The 25,535-nt window shown below is 44.0% G+C and overlaps 1 protein-coding gene across 5 annotated transcripts in view; it reads left to right on the forward strand.

Moving 5' to 3' along the window:
• Positions 1–25,535, forward strand: part of GRK5 (G protein-coupled receptor kinase 5) — a 173,751-nt gene that overhangs the window by 74,151 nt on the left and 74,065 nt on the right. For all 5 annotated transcript variants that reach the window (XM_082053504.1, XM_082053501.1, XM_082053503.1 and 2 more), the window contains one exon: positions 1,423–1,518. Coding sequence is in view for 2 of the 5 variants with exons in the window: in XM_082053501.1 (XP_081909627.1) it covers positions 1,423–1,518 (96 nt within the window). In the remaining 3 variants the exon portion in view is untranslated. The remainder of the gene's footprint in view (positions 1–1,422; positions 1,519–25,535) is intronic.

Here is a 25,535-nt window from a genome sequence, read left to right on the forward strand (position 1 = left end):
CTCCTGCGTCAAAGGTTATACCGTGTGATCAGAAGCTCCCCAGAGAGTGCAATGCTTCCCAATTTTTTCCAAGACTCAAGTTTTCTCTGTAACATCTGCTACCTTTTAAGTCAACGCTCTCCTTATTTAGCCTGCAATACCATGTAGTACCCAACACACCCTCAATCTGCAGTTGTGACTCTACCAGCCCCTCTACAGAATTATCTCAGCTCTGAATTAGTCATTCGACGTGCCAGCGCATGTAAAATAGACTCAAGTGAATCAGATTTTGTGTGCAGAGGCTGAATTGCAGTAACTACAGTGACTGGGAGAATCTCAGTCTGCATCTGGGCTTTCACATGCAGAGGGATGCTCTTTCTCCCTTGGTTGTGCAGCTTCTCCAAGTGGGACAGGCAGACACAGGAGCCAGGGATGAACCCCCCCTAAATCTAAAACTATCCTCTTAGGCTGAACTGCTTCAGATGTGAGTGACCATCTATTAGACATTGGGGGACAGCACACACAGCATGTTAGCCTGAGTTAGGTTTGCTTGTAAGGCACTGTGTCATCTAGTGATGCCAGCAAAGAGCAGAGTGAGGTATGCTGGAAACGCTCCCGTTACTGGTCGGAGCCCCCTGCAGAGGGCATCCCCTGTGCGAGCTCAGATGTGGCACCTAGAGATGCCAGCGGTGCCTGCAGCAGGGTGTTCATGAAGCGACATTTAACGAGGGACATTCATCAGCATGGGAAGGCTGAGGGGCTCCGATGTTGTTCAGCCAGAGCTGGAGGAAGCCAGACAGGTTGTTCACCTTGAGGACAGTCCCATTCAAGAAACCTCAGGGAAGAGTGAGAAGGGGCAAAAAGAACCAAAACAAGATTTTCTCGTATTATGGGTATTATGTTAAATTTCTCCCATTGTTCTCCTCCTGTGCAAACAGCAGTGACCAGCGTCTATATCGTTGGTGGTAACGCCGTGTTGGCAGAATATGTGATGTGAGGGATGGATGGTGAGAATTGAATTTTGGCCTTCAGTTTCTGGAGCTTGTTTTAGGGTGGAATCAAGGCTCATCCCAAAAACAGAAAGGGGAGATCCATGTTGAAAAGATGTGAGCTGTAATTTAACAAGGTTATTTGACTCGTGTGAAATGGCTGTTGGTCAGGGCAGAGATGACGTTGGAGATGCTCGTGAGTTCAGCACTGTCACCTGAACTGGACCTGGTGGACCCATCTGAGCTCCCAACCTTTACCAACCTGGTCTTCTGCGAGATGCCGCCTCCTTGGTCTGTGTCAGCCCAGACAAGCTCAGACTTGATCTGTACATCTACCCACAACGTCTCGGCTTTAATTATAAATTATATCCATAAGAACTGTGAGCGGGATGCTAAACTCTGGATGGTACTAAGTCCCCAAAGCAATCTAATCCTGATATTTCTTTCTCTGCAGGGGGTGGAGGGAAACGCAAAGGCAAAAGCAAGAAGTGGAAGGAAATCTTGAAATTCCCTCACATTAGCCAGTGTGAAGATCTCCGGAGAACAATAGGTAAGAGCTTTTTCCTTTCTTTGGAAGTATTGCCTAAATAAAACGCGCTATCAAAACTGGTTCAGCAGAACAGCATTAAAGGTACTCATCATTGAGTGAAATCAGTTCAGAGGTGGGCATGCAATGCAAAACATCTCCCAGGCCCTTTGCTTGGTGTTCGTGGGCTCTGGGACACAAAGGGACTTCACCGTTAATACCTGGGACGTGGGATGGATGCTTTGACTTGGTACCTACCAACGTGGCTGTAAAAGGACATTCAGAAATGAATCCCCTCATCACATCCTGCATTCCCTGGTAATAACGAGCTCTTTATCAGGGAGGAAATGAGACTTGATGAAAGCAGAGAGATTACTGATGTAGTGGAAGGTTAATATTAATTATACTCTGGATACGATGTTCGGAGCGGCAGCCGCTGCCCTCAGCCTGCCAGGTTTCCTCAGCAGTATCATCCTCTGTTCGCAACACCACTTCATGTAGTTTTTTTATAGGATGTGTACATTTAAAAAAAAAAATAACTTTGTTTTACTGATGTGGGCCAAACACAGATTAGGAAGGGAGCTTGCAGCAGCCATTTCCATAACACATAATTTCTCTTGCTCGTACCTGCCAAAATGCAGCATTCTTTTGACCACTGCCTTGGCAGACAAGTCTAGCAGCTATCTCCTTGTCAATTCTCCGCTGGAAAGGCAGTGTTATTGATCTCACCACAAAAGGTTAACTCCAGCAGCTGAGGCTCCTTTTCTCCCCTACACTGACATAAAATCCAGCCACTGGCAATGAATGAATGAAAGGCAAGAAACTGCAGCAACTGAGATAACGAGCAGCATAATTTGTCTAACTTGAGTGAACTCCTGGGGTCTGAGTGACAGTGCCCTGGCACTGCCTACGTTCAAAATTCACAGTGTGTTTTCACAGAGAAAATATGTGGAATATTTTGAAAATCTTTTAATGGTCTCCTCATCTGCTGTAGAGCTACAAGGAGGTAAAGAAAGGAGGGGGAGGCGGGAGAAAAGAGTGTGGGTTCTCCCAGTTTATGGCCACTCGACAGACACACAAACCTTGGAACAATTTCAGAAGGTACGGAACCTGCTGGAGGCAAATCTGACTTAATATAATGTAATTTGCATAGGGAATTCTCTCTGTTGTTCCATCAGCCTTGAGGGGGAAATAGCACCAGATAAAATACTTGCTCTTTGCAAATATGTAATATCCTAAAAGGAGTAGTCTTAAAAAAAAATAAGTCTGGCAATGATTTCTCTTACTGAAATGCTGTTTCTGGCTTTTATTTTTGTGTCAGCTTTGTCCTAAGTGTAATTTGGTTTGCATTTTTTTGTGAATGACTTGGTCAAGTAACAGGGCAAGAGCCCTTGTGACGCTCTTGGTGGATTTGGCTTCACTGCAAAGACTCCCTGTTGACCGGGAACTTTAGTGACTGACTTTTACACCATGGGAAATAAGGCCAAATCCTTCTTCTGTGACTCTCATTTTTATTGAGTAGCCTTCCCGCTGAGCTGGATGTGATTACACAAGGCATGAGGAACTGCTCAGCCTGAGGAAGGTCATCTGTCCTTGCTGGCTCTTCCATTTTTCAGTTAATCTAGCTGAGGTTGAGACATCTCAGACAAACAGTCGCTGTTTATAAACTTCTCCTTGCTCACACACGGGATTTGACGCCTCTTGGATGAGCCAAACTCTCTGGTTCTTTGGCATTAAGTCATTTGCACGTGTGTGGTTGATCCGAGGCACTTGGGATGGATCTGTTGCACGTACAGATCCATTGCACTGGGCCCAGGGTGGCTCGTGGCCATCCAGGGACAAGTCACCACAGGTCATCGATGACAAAGGCCATTGCAGCCTGGCCTTAAACTGCTTCTTTTATTGTCTCTGCTGAGGAAAAACAACCCCCATGGCTTTAACCCATCTTCATTTGTTATTACCTGCAAGTCCTTTGAAAGGATCTCAGGATTTCGGGTGACGAGGTGTCTCCGCAGGTGATTTTGTGAGGGAATGTACTGAAACATCTTTCTCGAACCATCAGCTGAACTGCTCTATGATTTTCAGGGGATCCAACTGCTCGGTGTGTCTCCCCATCAGCCCCTCCCCCAACAACTTCTTAGCCCACTGGTCAGTGCCAATTAAATTGGAGAACGAAGCAGAGACCCCAGAGAGGCTTTTTCCTCCAGTCTCTATGGGAACAGGCAACCAGCAGAGAAAAACCACTTTACACAAAGGCTACAGCCTCAGTTCAAGGTGTTCAGAGACCCAGACAAATTTTGGTAGGTTCTGCTCATCACAGACCTCTTTACCGTGTGTCAGCCTCCCAGCACTTTTGGTCAGACACAGCCTTGCCGCTTTATGTTAAAAAACCCCAAAACATCTTGCAGAGACTTAGAGGGTTGTGGGAACTGGAGGACTGGGCTGCTGAGGTTTCGTTGTGCTCCTCTTCTCTGGATGCTTCCCAAGAGCCTCCATGGAAAAGCTGGAGGCAGGGATGGGGTGGACACTTTGATTTAGAGTGGGCATGGGCTGCTGTGAAGAAAGGCTCGGCTTAGTTTAGTGCAGCCATAAGCCACGGGTGGAAAATGCTGCTGTTGTAATTGTGGCAATACAGCCTACGTGTGTGCGTGTAAACGCCTGCGTTTTGGTGTAAAAACGTGTGTGCTTTTGCACCCCGCTAAGGTGTACTGAAAAGAGGCTGTGTCTCAAAAAAAAATAGCGTAGTGTGAAAAGTAACCTGTGAAAAACAGGAAGGCTGAAGTAAACCAAGGGTCTGCGACCTGTGTTGACACAATTATGAGTCAGTTCATACCTTTTGGTTCCCTCTGTGTTTACAGGAGACTCTGTGTTTGACTATCCATCATCTGGTGTCTTACTGAAAGCCTGGCTTAGTAAAGCCCTTCTTCCCCCTTTTTCTTGTGCTCAGAAACAAAAATCAAAACACCCGAGAGAAACGCTGTTTTTTGGTAAATAAACAAACACTGGAAATATCTTTATTAAAAGTACAGTTTCGCCAAGGAGCTTATTGTTTGGATTGCACTTAAAAGCAACTTTTCTCCTCTGTTTATTGTCCAAAGTACGCAACACCTTTTGCAGGGAAATTCTGTTGTGTGCTAATTAAATGGGAAAGTGGAACAGCAGGAGTGTTCAGAGGGATGCTACACTAAAGCCTTTGCTGGGCTCTGAGAGAGGCTTGTATATGTGCTATAAATGGCTAATATATGTCTCTATTTGCACCCCTCTTCTCAGCTGTATTTAATTTTATTAAAAGAGATGACCCTTTCCAGGTTCATATTGGCATTGGCGGCCCTTTCAATCGATGAAAACTGCTGTTTGAGACACTGGTGACAATGACTCATATGATGGATGCTGCTAGTAGATGGTGTTCTGCTATCTACAATTCAGAGATGATAGCTTAGCAAAAGAGAGATGTTTCAAGGGAAGGGAAAAAATAACAAGGCACAGCTTTAAGAATTCCAACATTTGACACCACAGCATGAAGAGATGCCACAAGTTAGGGATACCTACTAGTTTAAAGGCCGTCAATAAACAAAAATATAAGAAAAAGTTGTAATTTTAGAGGCCAGAGTGTCCTTTTGATGATAAAGGATTCTGCATGTCTGTAAATATTCCTGAATGACGCAAAAGGTTCTGTTGGTTAAAAGTGTGGAATTTTTATTTCTTTTGCTCAGCCCCATTCTGTGCTTTTTTCTCCCATAAAAAAGCTGCTTGGGTGAAAGAGTTGATTATTCTGATCTTTGGCAAATTTTCTTTCGCAACTGTCCAAATGCTATATAATAAATCAAGATTTTTTCTCCCCCTAGATTGAAGTTTGTGGGGAAACAGCCACAGAATGTGTCTGCTGTTTGTTGCATAGAGTGATTTGTTGCATTATTGCAGAAAACTTTAACTCCTTCAGTAAAGCAGTTTCTGGTTGTGCATTGTACTCGGGTAGATGGAGAACTCTAGTGATTTTTCTTCTTAAATATTTATATTCAGTGAGATTTCACAGTCAGAACGATCAGCCCCATTAATGCTAATTTTGCCGTGCTTGGTTTAAAAGAGAAACAAAAAATCCTCCTTGTGCCATTTAACCTCTTATGTGACGTTTGCGGCCCATTTATCCAGAGTAAAAGTAGCTTGAGCTTCCAGTTCTGGCAGGTTCTTTTCAGTATTGTTAAAAATACTCTTCTGTGTGAGAAACGCTTTGTAGAGACGCTGAACAGAGTAAGTGGGACAAAATCAAAACCACGGAGTTCACATGCTCGCTTTGTAGAAAAGCTGGCTCTTTTCCCCCCCGCTTTCTTGTATTGTACTTTTTCAAATGCACTCAAGACCTTCACCTACTTTTTGTGTTGGTGCAGGCTCTCTAATGGCTTTCAGACCCACCTAAATGAGGTTTCTTGAGCTGCCAGCCTGGATGCTGATAACAATCAAGCAGCAGCAGTGTGAACATCAGTGTAGGAGAGATGCTTGAGTATGTATCCAGCTTCCAGCTTCCAGTGCAGCCAGCACTGAGCTCCATGCTGTGGTAGAAAAACTGCTGCTAAACCCCGGTTATCTCATTTAAAGGTAGCGTGGGCACCTCTGCTCTGCTCCACGGTGCTGGGACATCTTTCCTGAATTCCCACCAGTGGTTCTGAGGTTCCTTGGCTTCAGAGGTTTGCCAGATAAACGCTTGGGGAAGGGGTCTCAGGAAACAAAAATATGAGTTTCCAGGCTTACTCCTGGGGGAAACTGCCTTGGAGATACCAAGTGACATGGCATATTGATGTCCATGATGGGATAACATGCCTTTGTGGCACCTGAGGGGGGTATCTGCTCAGGGAACAGAGATGAGAGGTCGCATCTGGAGTGTGGCATCAAGTTTTGGGCTCCTCAGTTTAGGAAGGACAAGCAGTGGACTGTGAAGATGATACGAGGCCTAGGGCAACTTTCTTATGAGGAGAGACTGAGAGAGCTGGGTCTGTTCAGCCTGGAGAAGAGAAGCTGAGAGGGATCTCATCAGTGTTTGTAAATATCTCCAGGGTGGGTGTCAAGAGGACGGACCAGACTCCTTTCAGTGGTGCCCAATGACAGGATGAGGGGCAACGGGCACAGACTGAAGCACAGGAGGTTCCATCTGAACATGAGGAGAAACTTCTTTGCTGTGAGGTGCCAGAGCCTGGCCCAGGCTGCCCAGAGAGGCTGTGGAGTCTCCTTCTCTGGAGACATTCAAACCCGCCTGGACACGACCCTGTGTGATCTGCTCTGGTGACCCTGCGTGAGCAGGTGGGTTGGACTGGGGGATCTCCAGAGGTCCCTTCAACCCCAGCCAGTCTGGGATTCTGTGATTCAGTGAAATGCAGCGCATGTCCCCATCCCCAAGCGTGAGACTGTGGTGGTGTCGCTCGTAAAGCTCAGGCACTGGAACTGGGAAAGAAAAGGCATCAAAAGCCCCGTCTGATCAAAACCATGAAGAGGTAGCCAATTTTCTCTCCACCAAATTCTTCAGCTCTAATGTTTACAGTGATTAAAACCCTAAGATTTAGAAATGTAATTCCGAAGCCAACAAGTAGATCAAAGGAAGGAATCGCAGCTTGCTTTTCACTGTAAATAACCAAGCACAACTGGCTATAACTCCTGTGATTGGCTTATACTGTTGGTCTGAATACTACAGCTAAGGCTGGTCTCATGTTTCTGACTAAAACTAGAGTTTGAGTCTTTGAGATTTTTTTTAGAAAGCATCAGCTTTCCTTGCTAAAAAGCTTACATTTTATTAAAAATAGTGTTTCAACAAGTCATCGGGGTTCCATGGCATGAAATAACAGCAAGGGGGATTGTGTCCTGTTATCTTTCTAAATGTGTAGGCATATGGGTTGCTCTGAATACAGCCAGAGCTGAGTACCCAGCACGGAGCTCTGCAGCACCTCTGGAAGGCACCGGGCTGTCTGCAAACCGGGGGGAATGGAATCAATGGAGTAAAAAACCCCAAAACCACCAACACCCACCCTCCTCCCCAAAAAAAAGGTAAAAAAATAAAGAAAATTTTTTAAAAAGGAAAAAAAAGACCAACAAGCAACATACCGTATCATTGTTATACTGTTCGCTGAAATATGTTTCCAGACAAATTCAGATCACTTAAGGCCCAAGCTGATAAACACGTAGGGTCACAAATAATTTTTTATCCACACAGGGAGTCCCTTTAAATTGAGTTGACACCAGATGGGGTTATTTTTTCAGCCATCGGAATTGTGCTCTGTGTGAAAACAAATGTTCCCACATCGGTGCGCTTAGGTGGCTGCAGCATAAGATACATTCCAGTCGCTGTCAGCAATAGCAAAGCGATTTCTTGCAGGTGTTCTTGCAGCAGCCAGGTGTGAGCCAGGTGTGTCAGGGCAGGGATGCTGTGGTGGGGATGGTCCCTGTGATGCTGGAGTGGGTTTAATAACGCTAGTATAGAAAAAACACCTCAAACTGATCTATTTCTAAAGAAGAAACAATGCCCTTCACTCTTGTTTTCTTTTTCCCTGTGTTCTACAGTACACACAACTTTCCTCCTTGAGCCAAAAGGTCCCTGTTGCTCCTTCGAAGTACGACTTACACAAACTTCCCAGCACAGACCTTGCCCTCAGCAGTACCTTGTAGTTTCTTGGATGTGACGTGCTGTCCCATATCATGAATACATCTAAATTAAATTAGATATTCTTCAGGGGCAGAAACTGGCCGCATGATAGAAGCTGTTCCAGCTCACAAAGTGATACGGCTGACGTCAAAACCATATTGTTTGTTTACAAACCCACAGTTGGTTCAGCTCCTTTCTTTAAAATCCTCACCTTCGACTATAATTCTATCATAAACATAGGTTTGTAGTGCTCTAATGATGGACAAACACAGCGGTGTTTGGTGCGCTTGCAAGATTAGCTGTATCCAGTTTATAGCGATGGGTGGAATTGAGAAGGTTGGTTTTTTCTCGCATTTTTATTTTTCTTTATAACGCCATCACAGAAAGTATGTGAAAAACAAGCTATTTTATGCATCTAGTGAGACTCAAGACTAACACCGGGAAAACAGGCTGCTTACAGGCTGCTTGTGCTTGACAGCTTCCAGGACGGGAAGGGGACGCAGGGGAAATGAGTTGAAATGATCTCAGCCCACATTCTATTTACAGAATTTATTTCACAAGACTTAATCCATTAAGCATTACCTTGGCAGGGGCAACCCGGAAAGAAACCAAGAAAGGCGCTGCCATTCTCCATAAAGAACAGGCAGCAAATCCACATCTCCTTACCCAAGTGAGTCCACATCAGTCATCATTCAATAGAAAGCCTCCTAAGGAAGAAACGTTATCACTGAACCTCTGTGTTTTGTGGCAAAAGACCATATTTGGTGCAATAAACTAGTCTTTGCAAATTAAGAGGAAAAAAATAAGTGCCACAACACACTTTGAGTTGTTTCCAGAAGTTATTACAGGGATGTGCAGAAAAGGAATTAGAAGAAAATATATCCTTTTAAAAGATCCATTTCATCTCTCACTGAAAACAGAAGTAGATAGTGTGAGCTGCAGGGTTTTTCATTATCTTATTAGGTAATATGAGTCATTAAGGCTAATTAATACTTAGGCAGTGATTTGGAATTGTAAAATGCTATAGAAGTGCTCACGGGTCCTGTTAAATAGTAGTACTTGGTTGTTAAGGAAATTTATTTTAAAACCAATTTAGCATTTCCTGGCTATGGAGAATGAGAGGTAGGGCTACAGTTCTGCTAAAAACTCACTCTTCTCCCTGCTGAGCTCACTGGTAACTTTGCTACTGATAGTGCTGAGAAAGTGGCAAAGTAAAGCAAACCTCAGGTTTGGTGACCGTTCAGCTCTGCTGGAGACAGAGAGGAAGTTTCCCTTAAATTAGGTTGTATGGGAAATAATGAAAGGAGAGAACTGTGGGGAGGGAAAGGAGAGAAAAGGTCCATGAGATCCGCACCATCCACGGGGATGCTGTGAAGTGTGGTCATGGGATGAGCAGCCCGGAACGCTCGCGTTTGGGGACGTGTTCAGGAGGGATGGGATTGACCTAAATTAATGCTTGTCGAGGAAAATAACTCATTGGGGTAGTTGGGAGAGGAAACAGTATTTCAATTTGACTTCTGCTAGTTATTGTGTAGTCCTCTAGGCTTGTGGTTGGGCTTTGTTTTAGGCTTTGCTAGGAGTGTGGGACGCTGAAATGCTGCAGGTCGGTGTAGATGAACGTGAGAGGCTGAGCCCTTGGTTGGAACCCTTTGTAACAAAAGTGGCTTTTTGAATAAAATGTGTGCAGTAGAAAAGTGGAGTAGTTACTCTGGTAAATACCTGAAACCCAACATCTTTTGTTCTTTTATTTCCTCCTACCATAGCCATTCTTTACTTAAAACCAGAAAATAAGTGTTAGTCTTTATTTATATGAAAGTCCCCCAGAGTAAATGAATGTAAATACAATATTTCAGTTTTAAATATAAGGCACTGCAAATTGTTTTATGGGTTAACAGGGTTGGGATTCCTACTCCTTGTAAATCTATGTCTGAGGTGAGACCCCAGATAAAGTGTCTTAGTGCAAATCTGGCCCATTATTATGCTGGTGCTCCTGATTTCTGTCTTTCCAGGAAAAGAGAGGTTGAGAGTTTTTAGGATAATCCCACACATAACTTTTAATTCTGGTTTTAAGACATAGTGAGGGGGAATTCACGTGGGGAATGTTAAAAACTTGACTTTTTTTTGTGATTTGGCTGAATCCCTGAAGTCATTGAGAGATTCCATTTGTTTTTCAAGTAATCACTATATGCTGCTTTGAAAACACTTTGGAGGTGATAATTGGAAATATTTCTCTGTGCTCTGTAGATCAGAAATTTGGGCATGGCCACGAATTCTGCTAAATATTGATATTGAAATAGAATCTCCACTTGGCAGGGTCAAAGCAGGAGTTATGACATGATTTCCGAATAGAGTTCCTGGTTATGCCAGTACTTTAATTATTAATCATATTTTGCCATACTAAACCAATGCCAGGGAATTCTAAGACAAGGAAAATAAAAATACTCTCTACCCTAAACTGTTGTCTCTTAGCTGAAGTAATGGAAAGGATGAGTGAAAGTCCAGTGTAGGGAAGGGAAGGGAAGGGAAGGGAAGGGAAGGGAAGGGAAGGGAAGGGAAGGGAAGGGAAGGGAAGGGAAGGGAAGGGAAGGGAAGGGAAGGGAAGGGAAGGGAAGGGAAGGGAAGGGAAACAAAATTGCAGAGCAACATGGTGTAATGTGAACTGGGAAAAATCTCCTGAGTCTGGGCAAGAAGGTAGGTTGGTATTTGATTTTGTTGAAGAACAAAAGGGATGAAGTTCAACAAGGCCAAATGCTGGGTCCTGCACTTTGGCCACAACAACCCCCTGCAGCGCTCCAGGCTGGGCGCAGAGTGGCTGGAGAGCAGTCAGGCAGAAAGGGACCTGGGGGGACTCATGGACAGGAAGCTCAACATGAGCCAACAGTGTGCCCAGGTGGCCAAGAAGGCCAATGGTATCCTGTCCTGTATCCAAAATAGCGTGGTCAGCAGGACAAGGGCAGTGATCCTTCCCCTGTGCTCTGCATTGGTGAGGCCACACCTGGAGTATTGTGTTCAGTTCTGGGCCCCTCAGTTCAGGAAAGAGATTGAAGTGCTGGAGCGGGTCCAGAGAAGAGCAACAAGACTGGGGAAGGGACTTGAACACAGGACCCATGGGGAGAGGCTGAGGGAGCTGGGCTTGTTTAGTCTGGAGAAGAGGAGGCTTAGAGGTGACCTCATCACTCTCTAGAACTACCTGAAGGGCAGTTCTAGCCAGGTGGGGATTGGTCTCTTCTCCCAGGCAGTCAGCAATAGGACAAGGGGGCATGGGCTTCAACTCTGCCAGGGGAAATTTAGGCTGGATATTAGAAAGCAATTCTTTGCAGAGAGAGTGGTCAGGCATTGGAATGGCTGCCCAGGGAGGTGCTGGACTCACCGGCCCTGGAGGTTTTGAAACTGAGACTGGACATGGCACTTAGTGCCATGATCTAGTCAATGGACTGGAGTTGGACCTGATGATCTCTGAGGTCTTTTCCAACCCAGTCAACTCTGTGATTCTGTGAACTCCCTGTTGTCCTGAAACTGGTAAAGTTCAGTGTAAAAATGGCTCAACAAAAAATCTGAACTCATAATCCTTAAAAAATATGTTATGGACCAGGACATTTAAGTCACAATTAAATTTGGTGTATTAAGAAAAAATGTGAAGCTTTTTACCTTTCCAGAAGAGTAATTGATTCATTCCAAAATACAGGAAGTCTCTATGATATTAAATGACCTATAAAAAATATAATCTGTGCAGAGTTCTGAACTTCTTTGTACCTACCAGATTAACCATCTGCCCGCCCCGCACCAGCATTATATTTACACAGTGGCACCTTGAGGGTCTTTTCACATCACACTGATTTTCTGAGCTCTCGCTTGGACACGTTAGGACAAGGCAGTGTTGACAGATTGGTGAAGGCTGTTCTCATGAGCAACAGGACCTGGCTCAACTACATATAAGTATTTGCAATGTTGAAACAGCCTCTATAAGTAAGTGCTTTCAGGCTTTCATAACTCCTGGTTCAAAATATTTTTGGCATTTGTAAACATGGCTTATGGAGAAAAATGGTTTTGAGCGCAGGAAGAATTGGGCGTAAGTCACTTCAGAAATATTCTGATCAGTCCAAACAAACAGTATTCGGCGCTTGAGTATCATGTTTATCGCATTTGACCTTTCAGCATAGGTATAGTTTGTCTTATGAGCCATGACTTCAACACACTGAGCCTCAAGTGAGGCCTAAGAAGTAAGGACAGACACCCTGCAGAGGTACAACAGTGACTCTAAAACACAAATGAGAGAAACCTATGGTGAGGAACTTACTGAACAGCGTGGAATGTTTGATTTAATGTAGGAAAGTATGACCTGTTCCTGCTGATCAGCTCTCCAATAGCCAAAGCCAAGTGGCAACTGTGCCACTTCAAGCAAGATCCTTGTCAGATCTCTTTGGTGGAATCTGCTCACCCTGAGCATGAGGAACTAGGTGGGATGTTTTTGCAAAAGAACTCTGTGCTGGCGACAGGTTGGGTGCCACGTGGGGTGGGAACGGCTCCCTGGGGTGGGAATGGGCCGGCACTGTTGGCTCCTGAAGGCCTCTGTGTGCCCAAGGAGGATGGAGAATGGAAGACAGGAGAGCAGGTGGGCTGGGGGTGGACAACTCTGTAAGTAAATAAGGGTACATCACTTTTGCATAGTCAGTGGGTGTTCCTGAGGCTTGTACTGCTTGGGAGAGGAGAAAAAAGCCAGCATGAAAAGCTGCTACTAAGCAGCCATTGTGTTGGCGTGGACCTCATGATTACCCTTAGCTCCATGGAGGCTTTGTCCTCCAAGGTGGAGACTCTTCCCTTCTGAGGCTGCTTTCATCCCTGCCCAGGAGACCTCCTTATCTTTTATGGAAAACAAAACAAAACAAAAAACCAACCAACCAACCAACCAAAACCAAACCAAACAAACAAAAAACCCACCAGAAAACCCAACCAGCACCACCAAATACAAACAAACAAAACAAAACAAAAAAACCCCAACCAAACCCAGAACAACAATGACAAAAACCAAACTTCTAAAAATATTGTGTATGCCAGTATTGTCTGTGCCAGAGTGACTATGAATCAGTGGTCAGAGCTGCGAGGGACAATTAGAGCCTGTTCTTTGCCATGGACAACCCATAGTCCTGTGACTAAGACTGATGTCTTTTTCAGAATCTACTTCAAAGCCTCCTCGAGGGCCAGAGCCTTTCTTTTGAGTTAAAAATCGACTTGTTTAGGTAAGATCTGAAGGAGTGGAAGGTGGCAACGCCACGTTTCAAACTCTGTGGAGGAGCTGCCAACGCAAAGGTCACACCAGGCTGTGGTCCCTCCCAGTGTGTGCTGCAATGGGCTTTGTGCTTCAGCAAGGCTGGGATTACAGCAGGGCCAGCCCGGAGAGAGGGAGGACGTGGATCCACCCTGCAGCCTGTGGTTTTCACAAGTGTTTTGGCACTCTGTTCCTCTGTTCCCAATCCTAAAGGAGCTCTGATGGAGACCTGCCATCCTGGTTCAAAACCAGGGACAGGATTTTATTCTCAATAGCACATGGAAAGTTACCATCACCCACAGTCACTTACTAGTAAATGCCTAAAGACCGCTTGAAATCTATGAGGAGCTCTTTAAGTGCTCACTGTAACTCATAGTGTAGGTAGGATATTCCTTTTTCTCTTTTCTCATGTGACATGAGACCAGTCAAAAACCTGTCCTTGTCCATCCCCAAGGGGAGATTATTGTTTTTTTCCTAAGTCCCAGTGATTTTAGCCTTCTGTCTCACTGGTTGATGGGAAGTGATGATGCTAAATCACATCTCCCAAAAAGCCTTTATCCTTTGTGTAAATTAGCTGATAGCTTTCTTCTAGTGATGCAAGTCAAAACAATGTTTTAGCTGGCAGAATTATGTGGAATTCTGCCTCATCTGTTTTTTCCCTCCCATCAGCAAACTCATATTTCCCTAATGAGTCCCCAGATCTGGCAGTTTTCCAGGGTTTCCCTTTCTGGTAGGCAGAAGTAAGGAAGGGAATCTCATCTTGCTGCCAACCCACCCACTTGCAACATGCATCGGGGAGGGATCACAAACCCTTTTCTTTGACTGCCTCGGAGCAGGAGGCTCTGCCTGTGAGATATGGGTCATCAAGGCTTGAATTAGAGAGCAAATACATCCCTTGGCTTTTCCTTCTCCCTTTTTTCCCCTTCATTTAAGTGAATTTAAGTCCTGATGACAGGTAGTGCACAGACAGCCCTCGAAAGGGAGATGTACTTATCTCCCAGACAGGTGCAGTCTGATTTCCCTCTCTCAGCTCCAGTCTCTTCCAGGGTGGAGGTGCAAGAGCAAGAGGAGAGTTCAGCGCCCATGATCGCTCGCTCTTGGCTGGCTCTGCCCGTTGTGGTGCTGGGGTTTGCATAGCTGTGGGTCTGATACCAGTTTCGCTTGCCAGCTGCCAGCGTAAGCTGTGCAACTGGCAACTCCACAAACGCCGTGCCAGCATCTGTTTCTCATCCTACAGCATTTAAAATAATGCACTTTTCCAGCTGCCTTCCCCTTCCTTCCCCATTTCAAAGCGCAGTTTGTTGGCTCCGAGATGCGTTTCCAGGCCGCGCGGTCTGTGTGCGAGCAAAGCCGGTCCAGGGGCTGCAGGATTTGACACGAACTGTCTGTGCCCTCGTCCTCCAGCACGATCGTGCGTCAAAGCAGAAGAAACCCTCAGCTGCGAGGAGTCCTGCAGCGTCTGGAATGCGTTAATTAAACAAGCGTCTCTGGAAGAGGTAAAATGGTAGAGGACCTCTGCAGATAACTTGGCAGCTCCCTAAAACAGTATTCACAGCTTCAGGTCTCTCAGGAAAAACAACTCAACAGCCCTTACAGAGGGTTTTTCAAAGCCCTGCTTTCCAGTAGGAATGTAATTGAAGAACGCTGTGAAGGCCATGGAAGCACGCTGCCCGCAAGCAGAGGAGAGATTAAATTCCAGTGCTTTGTTTGGGGTAAATTGCTGACCTTTGTCTTCAGCGCTAAAGCCATCTGAAGAAAACCATTCCTAGCACACAGCAAGATGAGTTGCTTTTACCGGCTTCTTTCCTACATACAGCGTAACAGTTTAATATGAATATAACGGGAAACAAGGAAAATTGAAAGCATAATGAATTTTGAATGGTGTGATGTAAGAGGTGATTTCTTTTAAGGAACTAGAATGCAATAGGATCAGTATTAAATATTTTAAGTGAGCTCTTGGAACAATCCCTTAATGGAATTTTTTCTCCGCTTCTTCATTTTACGACTCTGAGATCTGTGTTTCCTGGTAGTTTTTTTAATTTATAGACTTTAAAACCTTAAGCAGAATATTTTTAATTATCAGGTTGTAAAAATCCTCTATCTTCTGTTCCACAATGTCAATAAGTGTTTCTTCGGCACAGTGACAGTTTCCCATTCTGCTCTGGCAGATTTACTCGATATCAGGACAATTCCTACCTCCTGAGTCAATGTCTCAAGGCACAACATCTTCCTGCTGTGCTACAACTAAGCATTTCCTATAGTAGCCTTATAATTTCCCAAATTTCTCCTCCCCCTTGGGAGCCTGGGAAAGCAGATGGACCCTACAGGGTGACCTGCGGGTCACGAAATCCAGGCAGTTAGCGCTGAAGTGGGGAAGTGCATTCCAGAGGAGACAACCCTTCCACCAGAAGTGTCTGCAGCTCGGGCTGCTCTCCAGCCCCCGGCGCGGAGCTGATACCGAGCTCTTCAAGTGATTGCGAGTGACACGGCCTGGGGCACGGAGACAGCAGATGTCTGGTATTTAGGTTGTTATGGCTCAGTGTTTTCCACTCCAGCTGGAACTCAACTGCTGGCTAATGACAGTCACGGGGACCCTGTGCAGCACACGTCTCAAACAGGGCACCGGGGAAGAAAAATCCATTGAAAAGATGTCGTGCTGCTCTCAGTCATTTGAAAGGGGAGATGGCGTGTGGGGAAGCGGCAGAGATATGAATCACCGGAGAGAGGTCCACATTCAAATGTCAAGCCCACAGTTTTCTCATCAGCCGTAAGAAGAAAACCACTTGGCAAATCCAACTGAGCCTTGTGCCTCGGTGGCAAAACAGCCCCCTTCAATCTGGCCTCTCATAAGTACTGGCTTTTTCATTATGTTTAAGTAAATCAGTTTTATTTCTCACTCCAGGCTTATAAACTCCAGTTATGTCCCTGAATCATACTGGATTGACCTGTCATTCAGCCGCCCTAGAGCATATCCAGTGCTGTCTAGATCATAGAATCATAGAATTGTTTAGGTTGGAAAAGACCTTTAAGATCATTAAGTCCAACCATTAGTCCAGCACTGCCAAGTCCACCACTAAACCACGTCCCCAAGAACCTCATCTACACGTCTTTTAAACTCCTCCAGGGATGGCGACTCCACCAACCTCCATGGGCAGCCTGTTCCAATGCCTGACAACCCTTTCCATTCAGACGTTTTTCCTAATATCCAATCTAAACCTCCCCTGACGCAACTTGAGGCTGTTTTCTCCTGTCCTGTCATTACTTGGGAGAAGAAACCAACCCCCTCCATGCTCCAAGCTCCTTTCAGGCAGTTCAGAGATCAGGTGGTCTCCCCTCAGCTCCTGTTCTCCAGGCTGAACCCCCAGGTCCCTCAACCACTCCTAATAAGACTTGTGCTCCAGGCCCTTCACAAGCTTCCTTGCCATTCTTTGGACACACTCCAGCACCTCAGTGTCCCTGTAGTGCACATATGATGAACCTTCTGTCCCATCAAGGCTTTACATGTTCAAGAGATCTAAGAATGACATGGATCTCCCATGCAAGTCCCTGGGGCCGGAGAATCTGCACTTGGCATTGCTCTGTTGTTGATGAAGGGGAAGGCTATGTGGTCAATGTGCTGTAATAAATAAAACTGACCTATCTGAAAGGATTGCTGTGGACAAATAGTTATCTGTGGCCTAGAGGAGGTTATCAGTCAACACAAGGAATGTGTCCTCTGGGTCGTATTCAGACCTAGAAACAAACAGATCAGGGCTAAAGAGTCTGAGGGCAACAGAACTATGTCCATGGTAACAGATCATGCTCTAATTCAAGGCAATGGAAAGTGCATACAAAAACTGTAATTTCTCAGTGGTTAAAAATTAGTGCCATCGTGGAAACACATCATCAAAAGGCAAAACCAAATCAAGAACAAAACCAGCACCACAACAGGCACTCTGGTTTTGTACGGGTGGGAGCTCTCATGATCTCTTGGCTTGGTAAACAGAAGCCATTTGTCCAGAGCACTCCCCAAGCAGTCCATGAATTGCAGGTGGCTTAATGCCCTGTGCATGGGATTAGCCAGAAAAGAGTGGCAGCACAGGCTCATTAAGAAGCAACAGGAGCAATTAAGGTTTCTGAAGGGTTTCACCCAAACCGAAGATGGACATGCCCTGGTGTTTCATGCTGTTGCCCATTGCAGCTGGGGTAGCCTGGTAGGCATTTGCTATCTCAAAGTGTATTTGCACAGTCGTTTCATGGTGCTGATTTACTTACAGTGCTACCAAGTAGATATTACTTGGACCTCTTGATCTTTAATTTGCAGCATGTGACTTATGCCCCTATTAATTTTAGACAAAGGATCTTTTAAGGCTTCATTTCGGGCATTTCTTGTTATTAATGACCTCTTTGAAACTGTTACTCTTACCCAGAACTCAGCTGCTAACTACTCACAGACGCTGAGAATGGTGGGATCCAAAACTGAAGTCAATGCCCTCAGTGTAGCTGGGCTGGTGCAGAGCTGTACAGCTGTGATGTGCTACCGGACACAAGAAACAGAAAGTGGTCTCTGTCTTAACTGTGGGAAGTAACAAACTCAGAGCTTGTTAATCAGTGATTTCTTACCTTTTTCCTTGATTTGAGGAACACAGATATATTCCAACTGAAATGTGGATACCCCCATGGGACATTTAAAGCTCAGTAAGCAAGGCCCTGTGCTTTTAGAAGTCTTTGGGCCCCCTGAGTACAGACTGAAAGACAAGGTGTGTTTCAGGTGATTTCAGTTCTTTAATCAGAAAATTATGTGAAGGCTGCAGTGAAGAATACGAGAAAAAATATAATAAACTGAGATCACAAGTTAAAATGCCACACAAGAATGCCGAATTATGAAAAATTGAAGCAAGCCATTTAAATTAGATAAATTGTCTGATCTGGAGAACTACACAGTAATGAAATCAATGAACTTTGTATGAATTCCTGGAATATGTGTAAAACTTTTCACAATGATGGATGGAGAAGGGAATTATCTGAATACAGAAATGTGGGTATTTTAATACCTTCAGTGAGGCTGTGCCAAGGGTAGGACCAAGCGACAGAATGGATGAAATCAGACCATGTCAACACAGCACCTAAGGCAAAGCGAATGGGTCTGTTCAGTGGAAATACCATTTGCGAGAGACACATGCAGATTATTCCATATTAGAGCCAGGTCTTGCCATCCTTACTGGTCTTGATTGATCAGAGTAACCAACACCAGTTTTCTTGATTGTGCTGGAAATTTTACATCTTTGTTCTGTCACATCTTTGCTAACTTGCTGCCTGTACTTGGACAAGCTGTTTTTGTTGAACACTGTAACTTGATGCTGGGAAAATAAGTCAAAGAAATGGCCTATGATATAGTTTAACCTCACTCCTGCATCCTGAATGAGGTTACTGTTGGGCATTTGGCACTTGGAGAAGCTATCCTCATGACCGTTAGTCCTTATCATACCGTTATGGAAAGAATTGTCCCATCCTATCCTATTGAATCGCAGAGTCCATGCTTCCTCCAAAGACCTCGCAGGATCCAGCAGTTTGCTAGAAGCAGAGCCATATTCACGGCTGCGTGGATCTCGGCAATGTTGCTCTAAAGCAGGGATGTCATAAATGTATAAATGTAGGAGTAGTTACATTTATAAAGTCCTAAAATTACACGTGGCCCTTTGAAGGCAACCGCGAGGCTGATGGCAGCCCCAGTGAAAATGAGTTTGACACCCCTGAATGATGGAGCCACACTGGTGATTTTTTTTCCTTGAACATGTATCAGCAAACCCAAGAGTTTGCTACTTAAAACTCTTCTGTTCCTCACTTTAAATGAATTAAAATGTAAAGGCATATTTAAATGTTTTACTTATATTTGACTTTTGAGGCTGGCCCTCCATGATTGCTTTGGTCAGCTAGCAGCAGATAGGAAGACTCTTGAAGCGTGTTCTGGAAATACATCCACCACCTTTTTTCACATTGTCTTTTGTACCGATTGAAGCTTATGGTTTGAATCCTAGTTTTCCCTAAGGGGTAAACCTACTTACCTATGCTCGAAGGAGCAAAATATATTGATAACTAAATGTAAATGGTGTAGGTTGCATCTACATGCATCCTCAGTGAATGTAGGATGCTGACCAGCATCTAACCTTGTCCATTGTTGCTTTCTGTTTTCACTCTACTGACAGCCTTTTCAAACACATTTTGTTTGCTAATTCAGTACATGACAGAAAGCAGTTGGAGTGTTGATAACACTTCAGCTGTTTTTTGCTTCCTAACACCGTACTGTGAACCCGATGCATCACGCAGGCATGTTCACTATAAAATGAGTAACGTCAGGACATGACAACTTGTCTTCCTTTCTCCACGGACCAGTCCTTTGACGTTAAGAGTGGTGGATACAGCAGTATGATGCCTTCAATTCTTACTCCACAATTCAGATATTTTTATTTTCCAAGGCATTGATCATAGTTCTGTTGGTATTTAAGGCTTGTAAGTAGTGTACCTGTTGAAAGTGCTGCTTGATGCCATCGTGTCAAACAGAGAAGCATAACAAGAGTATGTGGCTTCATTTTTATTCTCCTGCTAAGGTGTCTTCTGCTAATGGTGGTCTGAAATAACTGGGGACTGGACTTTTGGAGGGCCCTGGCAAGACAATTATGGGTAGTAACAGTCTAAATCGTGTGTTACTTGCAACAGTAACAAATTAATTATATAGCTTACACATTTTTAATAGTAGTTTTAAATGCAGATTGTTAATATTCACAACAAAATGATGTATTTCTTATGAGTTTCTCCATTAGATATAATTCCACAGTCTAACCTCAGCAGATGTGGAATAGTGTCTCCAGATGCTCTTAATATTTTCCATTCCGACTTCACTGATAAATTGAACATTCCCTTGTACAATATACTGCTACATCTGTTTGGCTACCAGTATTGCTATGGGCTATGAGAGAGAGAAGTTAAAGGCCTCTTTCTTACTAAATGCTTCGCTATGATTACAATGATTAATATTTTTATATTCTTCTGAGAATTAAAACTATTAAATAAGTCAATGATATGGCAGAGTCACTGACCTTGCCTGCAGAGTGTCTTGCAGTCGATTCTGCAAGGTTTTTCAAGTCTACTTAGTCTCTGTTTAGCTTGTATCTGTGGATGGGCTATTTAAGGAAGATTGTTGTCTAGATACCAAACTTCAAGATCAGTGAACTTCCTTGAGCTTAAGCAGCACAAGAGATTTACAGCTAATTTCAGATAGTGACGTTCAGAATAGCAATAGGATTCTTGTTAGAGACCTTCAGCGGTTATCAATGGAAAATAAACAGTTTGGCTGGTCCCTGTGGGTTTATAGATAGAACAGGATGGGGTTATCATGGTATGAATAAAAACAGGCACACACAAGGCATGTCTACACTAGTTTGAAAATGCCTGTGGGGTTCTGTCTGGAATAGTGGAGGTCACACAGAAAAAAATAAAAGCCCCAGAGTATGTTCGGTTATCACGTCTTTCTGGTCATTGCATCTCTGCTGAATTCAATGGAGTTAGACTAACAAAATTGAAGTAAATGCCGTGATGAGCCCAGCATTCAAATTTATCTTTTTAAATATAATCTCTGTGTTGGTTGCTGAATTGTTGTAAGGCACAGAAGTATCATAACATTAAGGTTCGAAGCAGCCAACCTGCATTCCTATTTGCACAGGAAATATGAAAAGGAAATATGAGCAAAGGAAGAAAGAGGAGAGATTAGACTGGATTGGATTGGATTGGATTGGATTGGATTGGATTGGATTGGATTGGATTGGAGTAGATTAGAGGAGGAGAGAGTGGCATGCAAGAAAAGTAAAGATAGAGGCAAATAGATAGACAAGAGCAGAAACAGTATGGCCTGAGCACGTAAAGCAATAGCACAGGAAGGCAGCAGAAAAAAAAGATGGGTAGAAAAAGGAAAACGAATAGACAATTATGAAATTCAGTAAATGTGCAGCAAATGTGTTTAGTTTTGTTTTAAGGCCAGTCAGCCATACTCACCATGTTGACTATGTGATTCAGAAGTGGTTTGGCCACTCCTGAAAAAAAAAAGGAAAGAAAATTCTCTTTGGCAGGGGATAAGGTGACAACCTTCCAACCACCCTAATTTCCTTTCATTTAAAGTCTGGCATCCAAAAAATGGAGAGGTTGTCGTCACATTATGAGTGAGTTCATCTGAGAGCACGGCGGTGCACACGAGGGCAGCCGGCCAGCAGGACGGGGAGAGCAGACGCCTGCTGCACACACACTTTGTTCCTATGGGACATACCTGGGACCCTCCAAGGCAAAATACTCTTGTGTTCGTCCACAACAAATGTTCTCCAAGTGCTATACCACATCTGCCCATCGCAGCCAGGGTCAGCTCAACACTGTGTGTTGCCCAGGGCTGTAAATTCGGGTTGATGTAGTTTGCCCTGCATGGGACTATCAGATGAGAACTTTTAATTAAGCTCATGTCTGCTCTGCTTAGGTATTGCAGCCTATATGACATTTCTTATTAGGAGCAGGATGTTAAATGTCGTACCCTGGCCAAATTCCAGCCTGGGTGTTTATATTCTGCTCACTTAAATGCTGCTGTTGGATCATTATATGAGAGCAACTGTGGAGCTTGTCCTTTGCTAGTAATGAGTATGGCCCTAAGACCTGCTTTATTGGGAGGGACATCAGCTCTCCTCCGAGGCCCATGAATTCATGATTCACATTTATAACGATAGCATGCACCAGACCTTGTGGATTTCTCAAGGTTTATTTGCTTACTCTTGCAGTATCGTTGATTTTTCTACAGTGTTAGTGTCCCTGAATTATCACATGATGTATCTCCAGCATGCTGCCGTGCCATGGGTCCACATAATGGGTGAAGGATAAAAAACGTATCTTTTAAATCAGGGCAGTTTCTCAAATGCATATTTCTTCAAGAGGCTTGTTTAGTCTGTTTCTGTTTTTCTAGAACCTGTATTTTTAGGGACTCTCCTCCTTTACGCAAATAAATCATGAATCTCTTTTGCAACATCAATAGTAGTGGTTGAACCTAAGACTTGGAAAGTATCTCCTACAGGCATCCAAAAGCAATGAATGGTTATTCTCTAAATCTTTCCACTCACTGGGGCAGGACTGCCTTGTTTTTCTGTATTTATTCAGTGCCTAGCACCATGCTCCCCCTCATGCGATCTTGGTCCTCTGCCATGATTAGGCATTAACACAGTAAAATAATCTTTATTAGTAATAACGTTACAAATTAATAACAGGAAGAGTGAATGAGGAGGCAGGACTTTGCTTTCCCTGCTGTGCTCCTCTGGGAGATTTGTCAGGCAGATCCCTGTTCCAGCGAGGCCATTCTGCAAGGATGGAGCAGAGGTCTACTCCTCTCTTAAGTCTTGTACCAGTGAAGTAGCTACTGATTTCACGCCATGAAGAGGCTGAGCGGGGTACCCAGTATGCTGTACCCACTGCTCACACTGCTTTCAGTGCTAAAATACATATGTAGGAGCGCTGGAGTATTCTCACTGCAGTTCCCCACTTAAAGCTGATAGATAACCCAAACCACACGTTGATGAGTTACGGAGTTCTTCCTCCGTAGAGTCTGCTTTGCTAACACGTCCCTCTTTGCAGGCCAAACCCAGGTATTTATTTCATTTTTAAAACTGTTGATTGACTTCTCTGATTTTCTAAGTGCAAAGAATAGTAGAAATTACAGAGCTGTATAATGGTGGCCTGAATGGGCCACGTGAGGCATACTGACCTATTGAAAGGCTGCAACGTTCTGGGTTTCGCATAAAAGAGATGTGTGCCACGGGGTGGAGAAGCAGTTATAGGTCTCATTAAGGCCAAGCACATGGGCATGCCATTTTATATTTCAGGTTTATTTTAACCAGAACATAATTCAATAAGCTAGTTCCACAGGTATGTTTTTAGATAGTCCTGAGCCCAGCTGAGAAAAGGAAAACTCATTATTTCCTCAATAGTTGGGTTGCAGCGGACAGAACAAGAACAATAGTTTCTAAGGGGAGAACTGAAGACTCCAGTATAACTGGAGGCTGGAGTTCGTACATGAAGAACACATCTTTATATTATGTATTCTGAAATAATATGTATTCTGAAAATAACACAACAGAAATATTGTGTTGTAACTTGCCTACCATGGAACTCTGTTTCCCCCGTGAGTTTAGTGCATACTATTACCAGCAGAATGCAACACCAGAGCTTTAGTACCAAATCAGTTCTGTGAATTAAACACACCTAACAAACCTCAAGCTGCCTCCCTATCCCTTGACTGACAAACAGTAGAGCTGAACGTCTGTTTTTCACAAGGGGATGATCCCATCGAGAGGGTCAGTGTTGAGGCTGATGTTGTTCCTGCAACAGGCAGTAAAATGATCTTATCCTGCAAGTGCTGCTTCCCTCTTCAAGGCCAGGCTGGACGGGGCTCGGAGCAACCTGAGCTGGTGAAGATGTCCCTGCTCATGGCAGGGGTTGGACTGGATGACCTTTGAAGGTCCCTTCCAACCCAAACTGTTCTATGATGCTATGATTCTACATTTTCTTCTTGACTTCATCTCCACAGATGAGATCAGTGGAAAGGAAGATGGGGAGGGAACAGCATGGAGATTGCAAAACATGCTGGGAGAAATGTACTTTTCCATGCATGTCTTGCTTGCTGGACTGCACATTCCTCTTTCCCTGATGACAGTATTATGTGCTGGGTTTTGCTGGTAGCTAGGCAGCTTCCCAGAGCAACAAATCCAGGTGCCAATGAAACTTTCCATTGACTGAAGTGGGTTCAAGGGCAGCAGCAACAACTCTCAATTCAGTCTCTTCTGAGGCCACAACACAAGGTCCCATACAATATTTTAAACTGCAAATTATTCCAAAATCTCTCTCAAAACATAATCTGTACTTCATGCTGCGTATCTGTACCAAGGATATAGAAGGAAAATGGGTTATGAGTACCTAATTTACATTTTATGCCTTATCCTTCCTGGCAAGTTAAAGCTGTGGTCAATGGTTCGGCCCCAAATGGCCTTTCATTACTCAGGCTGTCCAGACATTCATAACCTTATGAGTCCTTACCAAAGAGGCTCATATTGGTGCCAGAAATGAGAGCAGAGCTCATGTGGAATATGCATAATGTAAGAACTAAATGCAGTTCAAGGAAAGTAAGGTAATATTAATCCCTGATAAGCAGACAGAGATGCTTCATTATTACAAATCATACAATTGTACAAAACATTGCAAAAATCTTACAAAGTCTCCCTTTTTTTTTTTTTTGTCATATTCTGGTGTTTTATGTTCATCTATTTAGGCTGAAAAAAAATCTGCAAAAAAGAAGCTGCTGGTGTTTTGATTCCCATATCCCCTCAAAGATAGCATCCTCTTTGAATTTTCCAGTTAAACCTTCTGAATTCAGTGAGACTGCTCGCAGGTCAAGGTCCCAAAACATCAGCAGGCAGGACAGAACTGGCCCTGTAATACATCTTAAACAATAAAGACGCTCCTCCCAAAGCCAAACCTTCTGAGTAAGTGTTGCTGTTACCAGTGGACCGGGTAGCACCATCCATTATTAAGGCTGCCTAATATCGGCACATTTTAAGATTAAGCTTTTGCCAGAGCTACATAGACTGAAGTTTTCTATGCTGGACATTTTCCACACTTTATTTATTCATTCATCTATTTATTTATTTATTTAGATTAAAAGCAACAGACTGAAGGTAGGAGCCAGGATTGATCAGAAAGAGAAAGCAGCAGCATCAGCCCACCGAGAGAACGAGCTCTGGTGATTTAACATCACCATTGCTATCCCCTTAAATATTCAGGCTAAGTGCGAGACAGTTTATTCCACTTTCAGATGAGGTTGGTCACATTGCATATTGCAGAGGGAGTTCACAAAGGTTAACTGTATTTTGCTGCAACTCATCTATGCAGTCAAAAAGGAAAGGGGCCATCTAGAGTGCATTTCAGGGAAGGATCCCATCTTGAGAAGGCTTTTCCCTCCAGTGAAAGAAACTACCCACTTCAGACTGAAATGCGAAGCCTTAGCAGGTGTCTCCCAAAGGATGTCCACTTGGAGAGCTCCTGCAGAGCTGCTGGGACGCAGCAAGTTCATATTGCACTTGTACTGCTGCGGAT

Source organism: Streptopelia decaocto (genome assembly GCF_964273445.1).
Source record: "Streptopelia decaocto genome assembly, chromosome: 5".
Lineage (NCBI taxonomy): Eukaryota > Metazoa > Chordata > Aves > Columbiformes > Columbidae > Streptopelia > Streptopelia decaocto.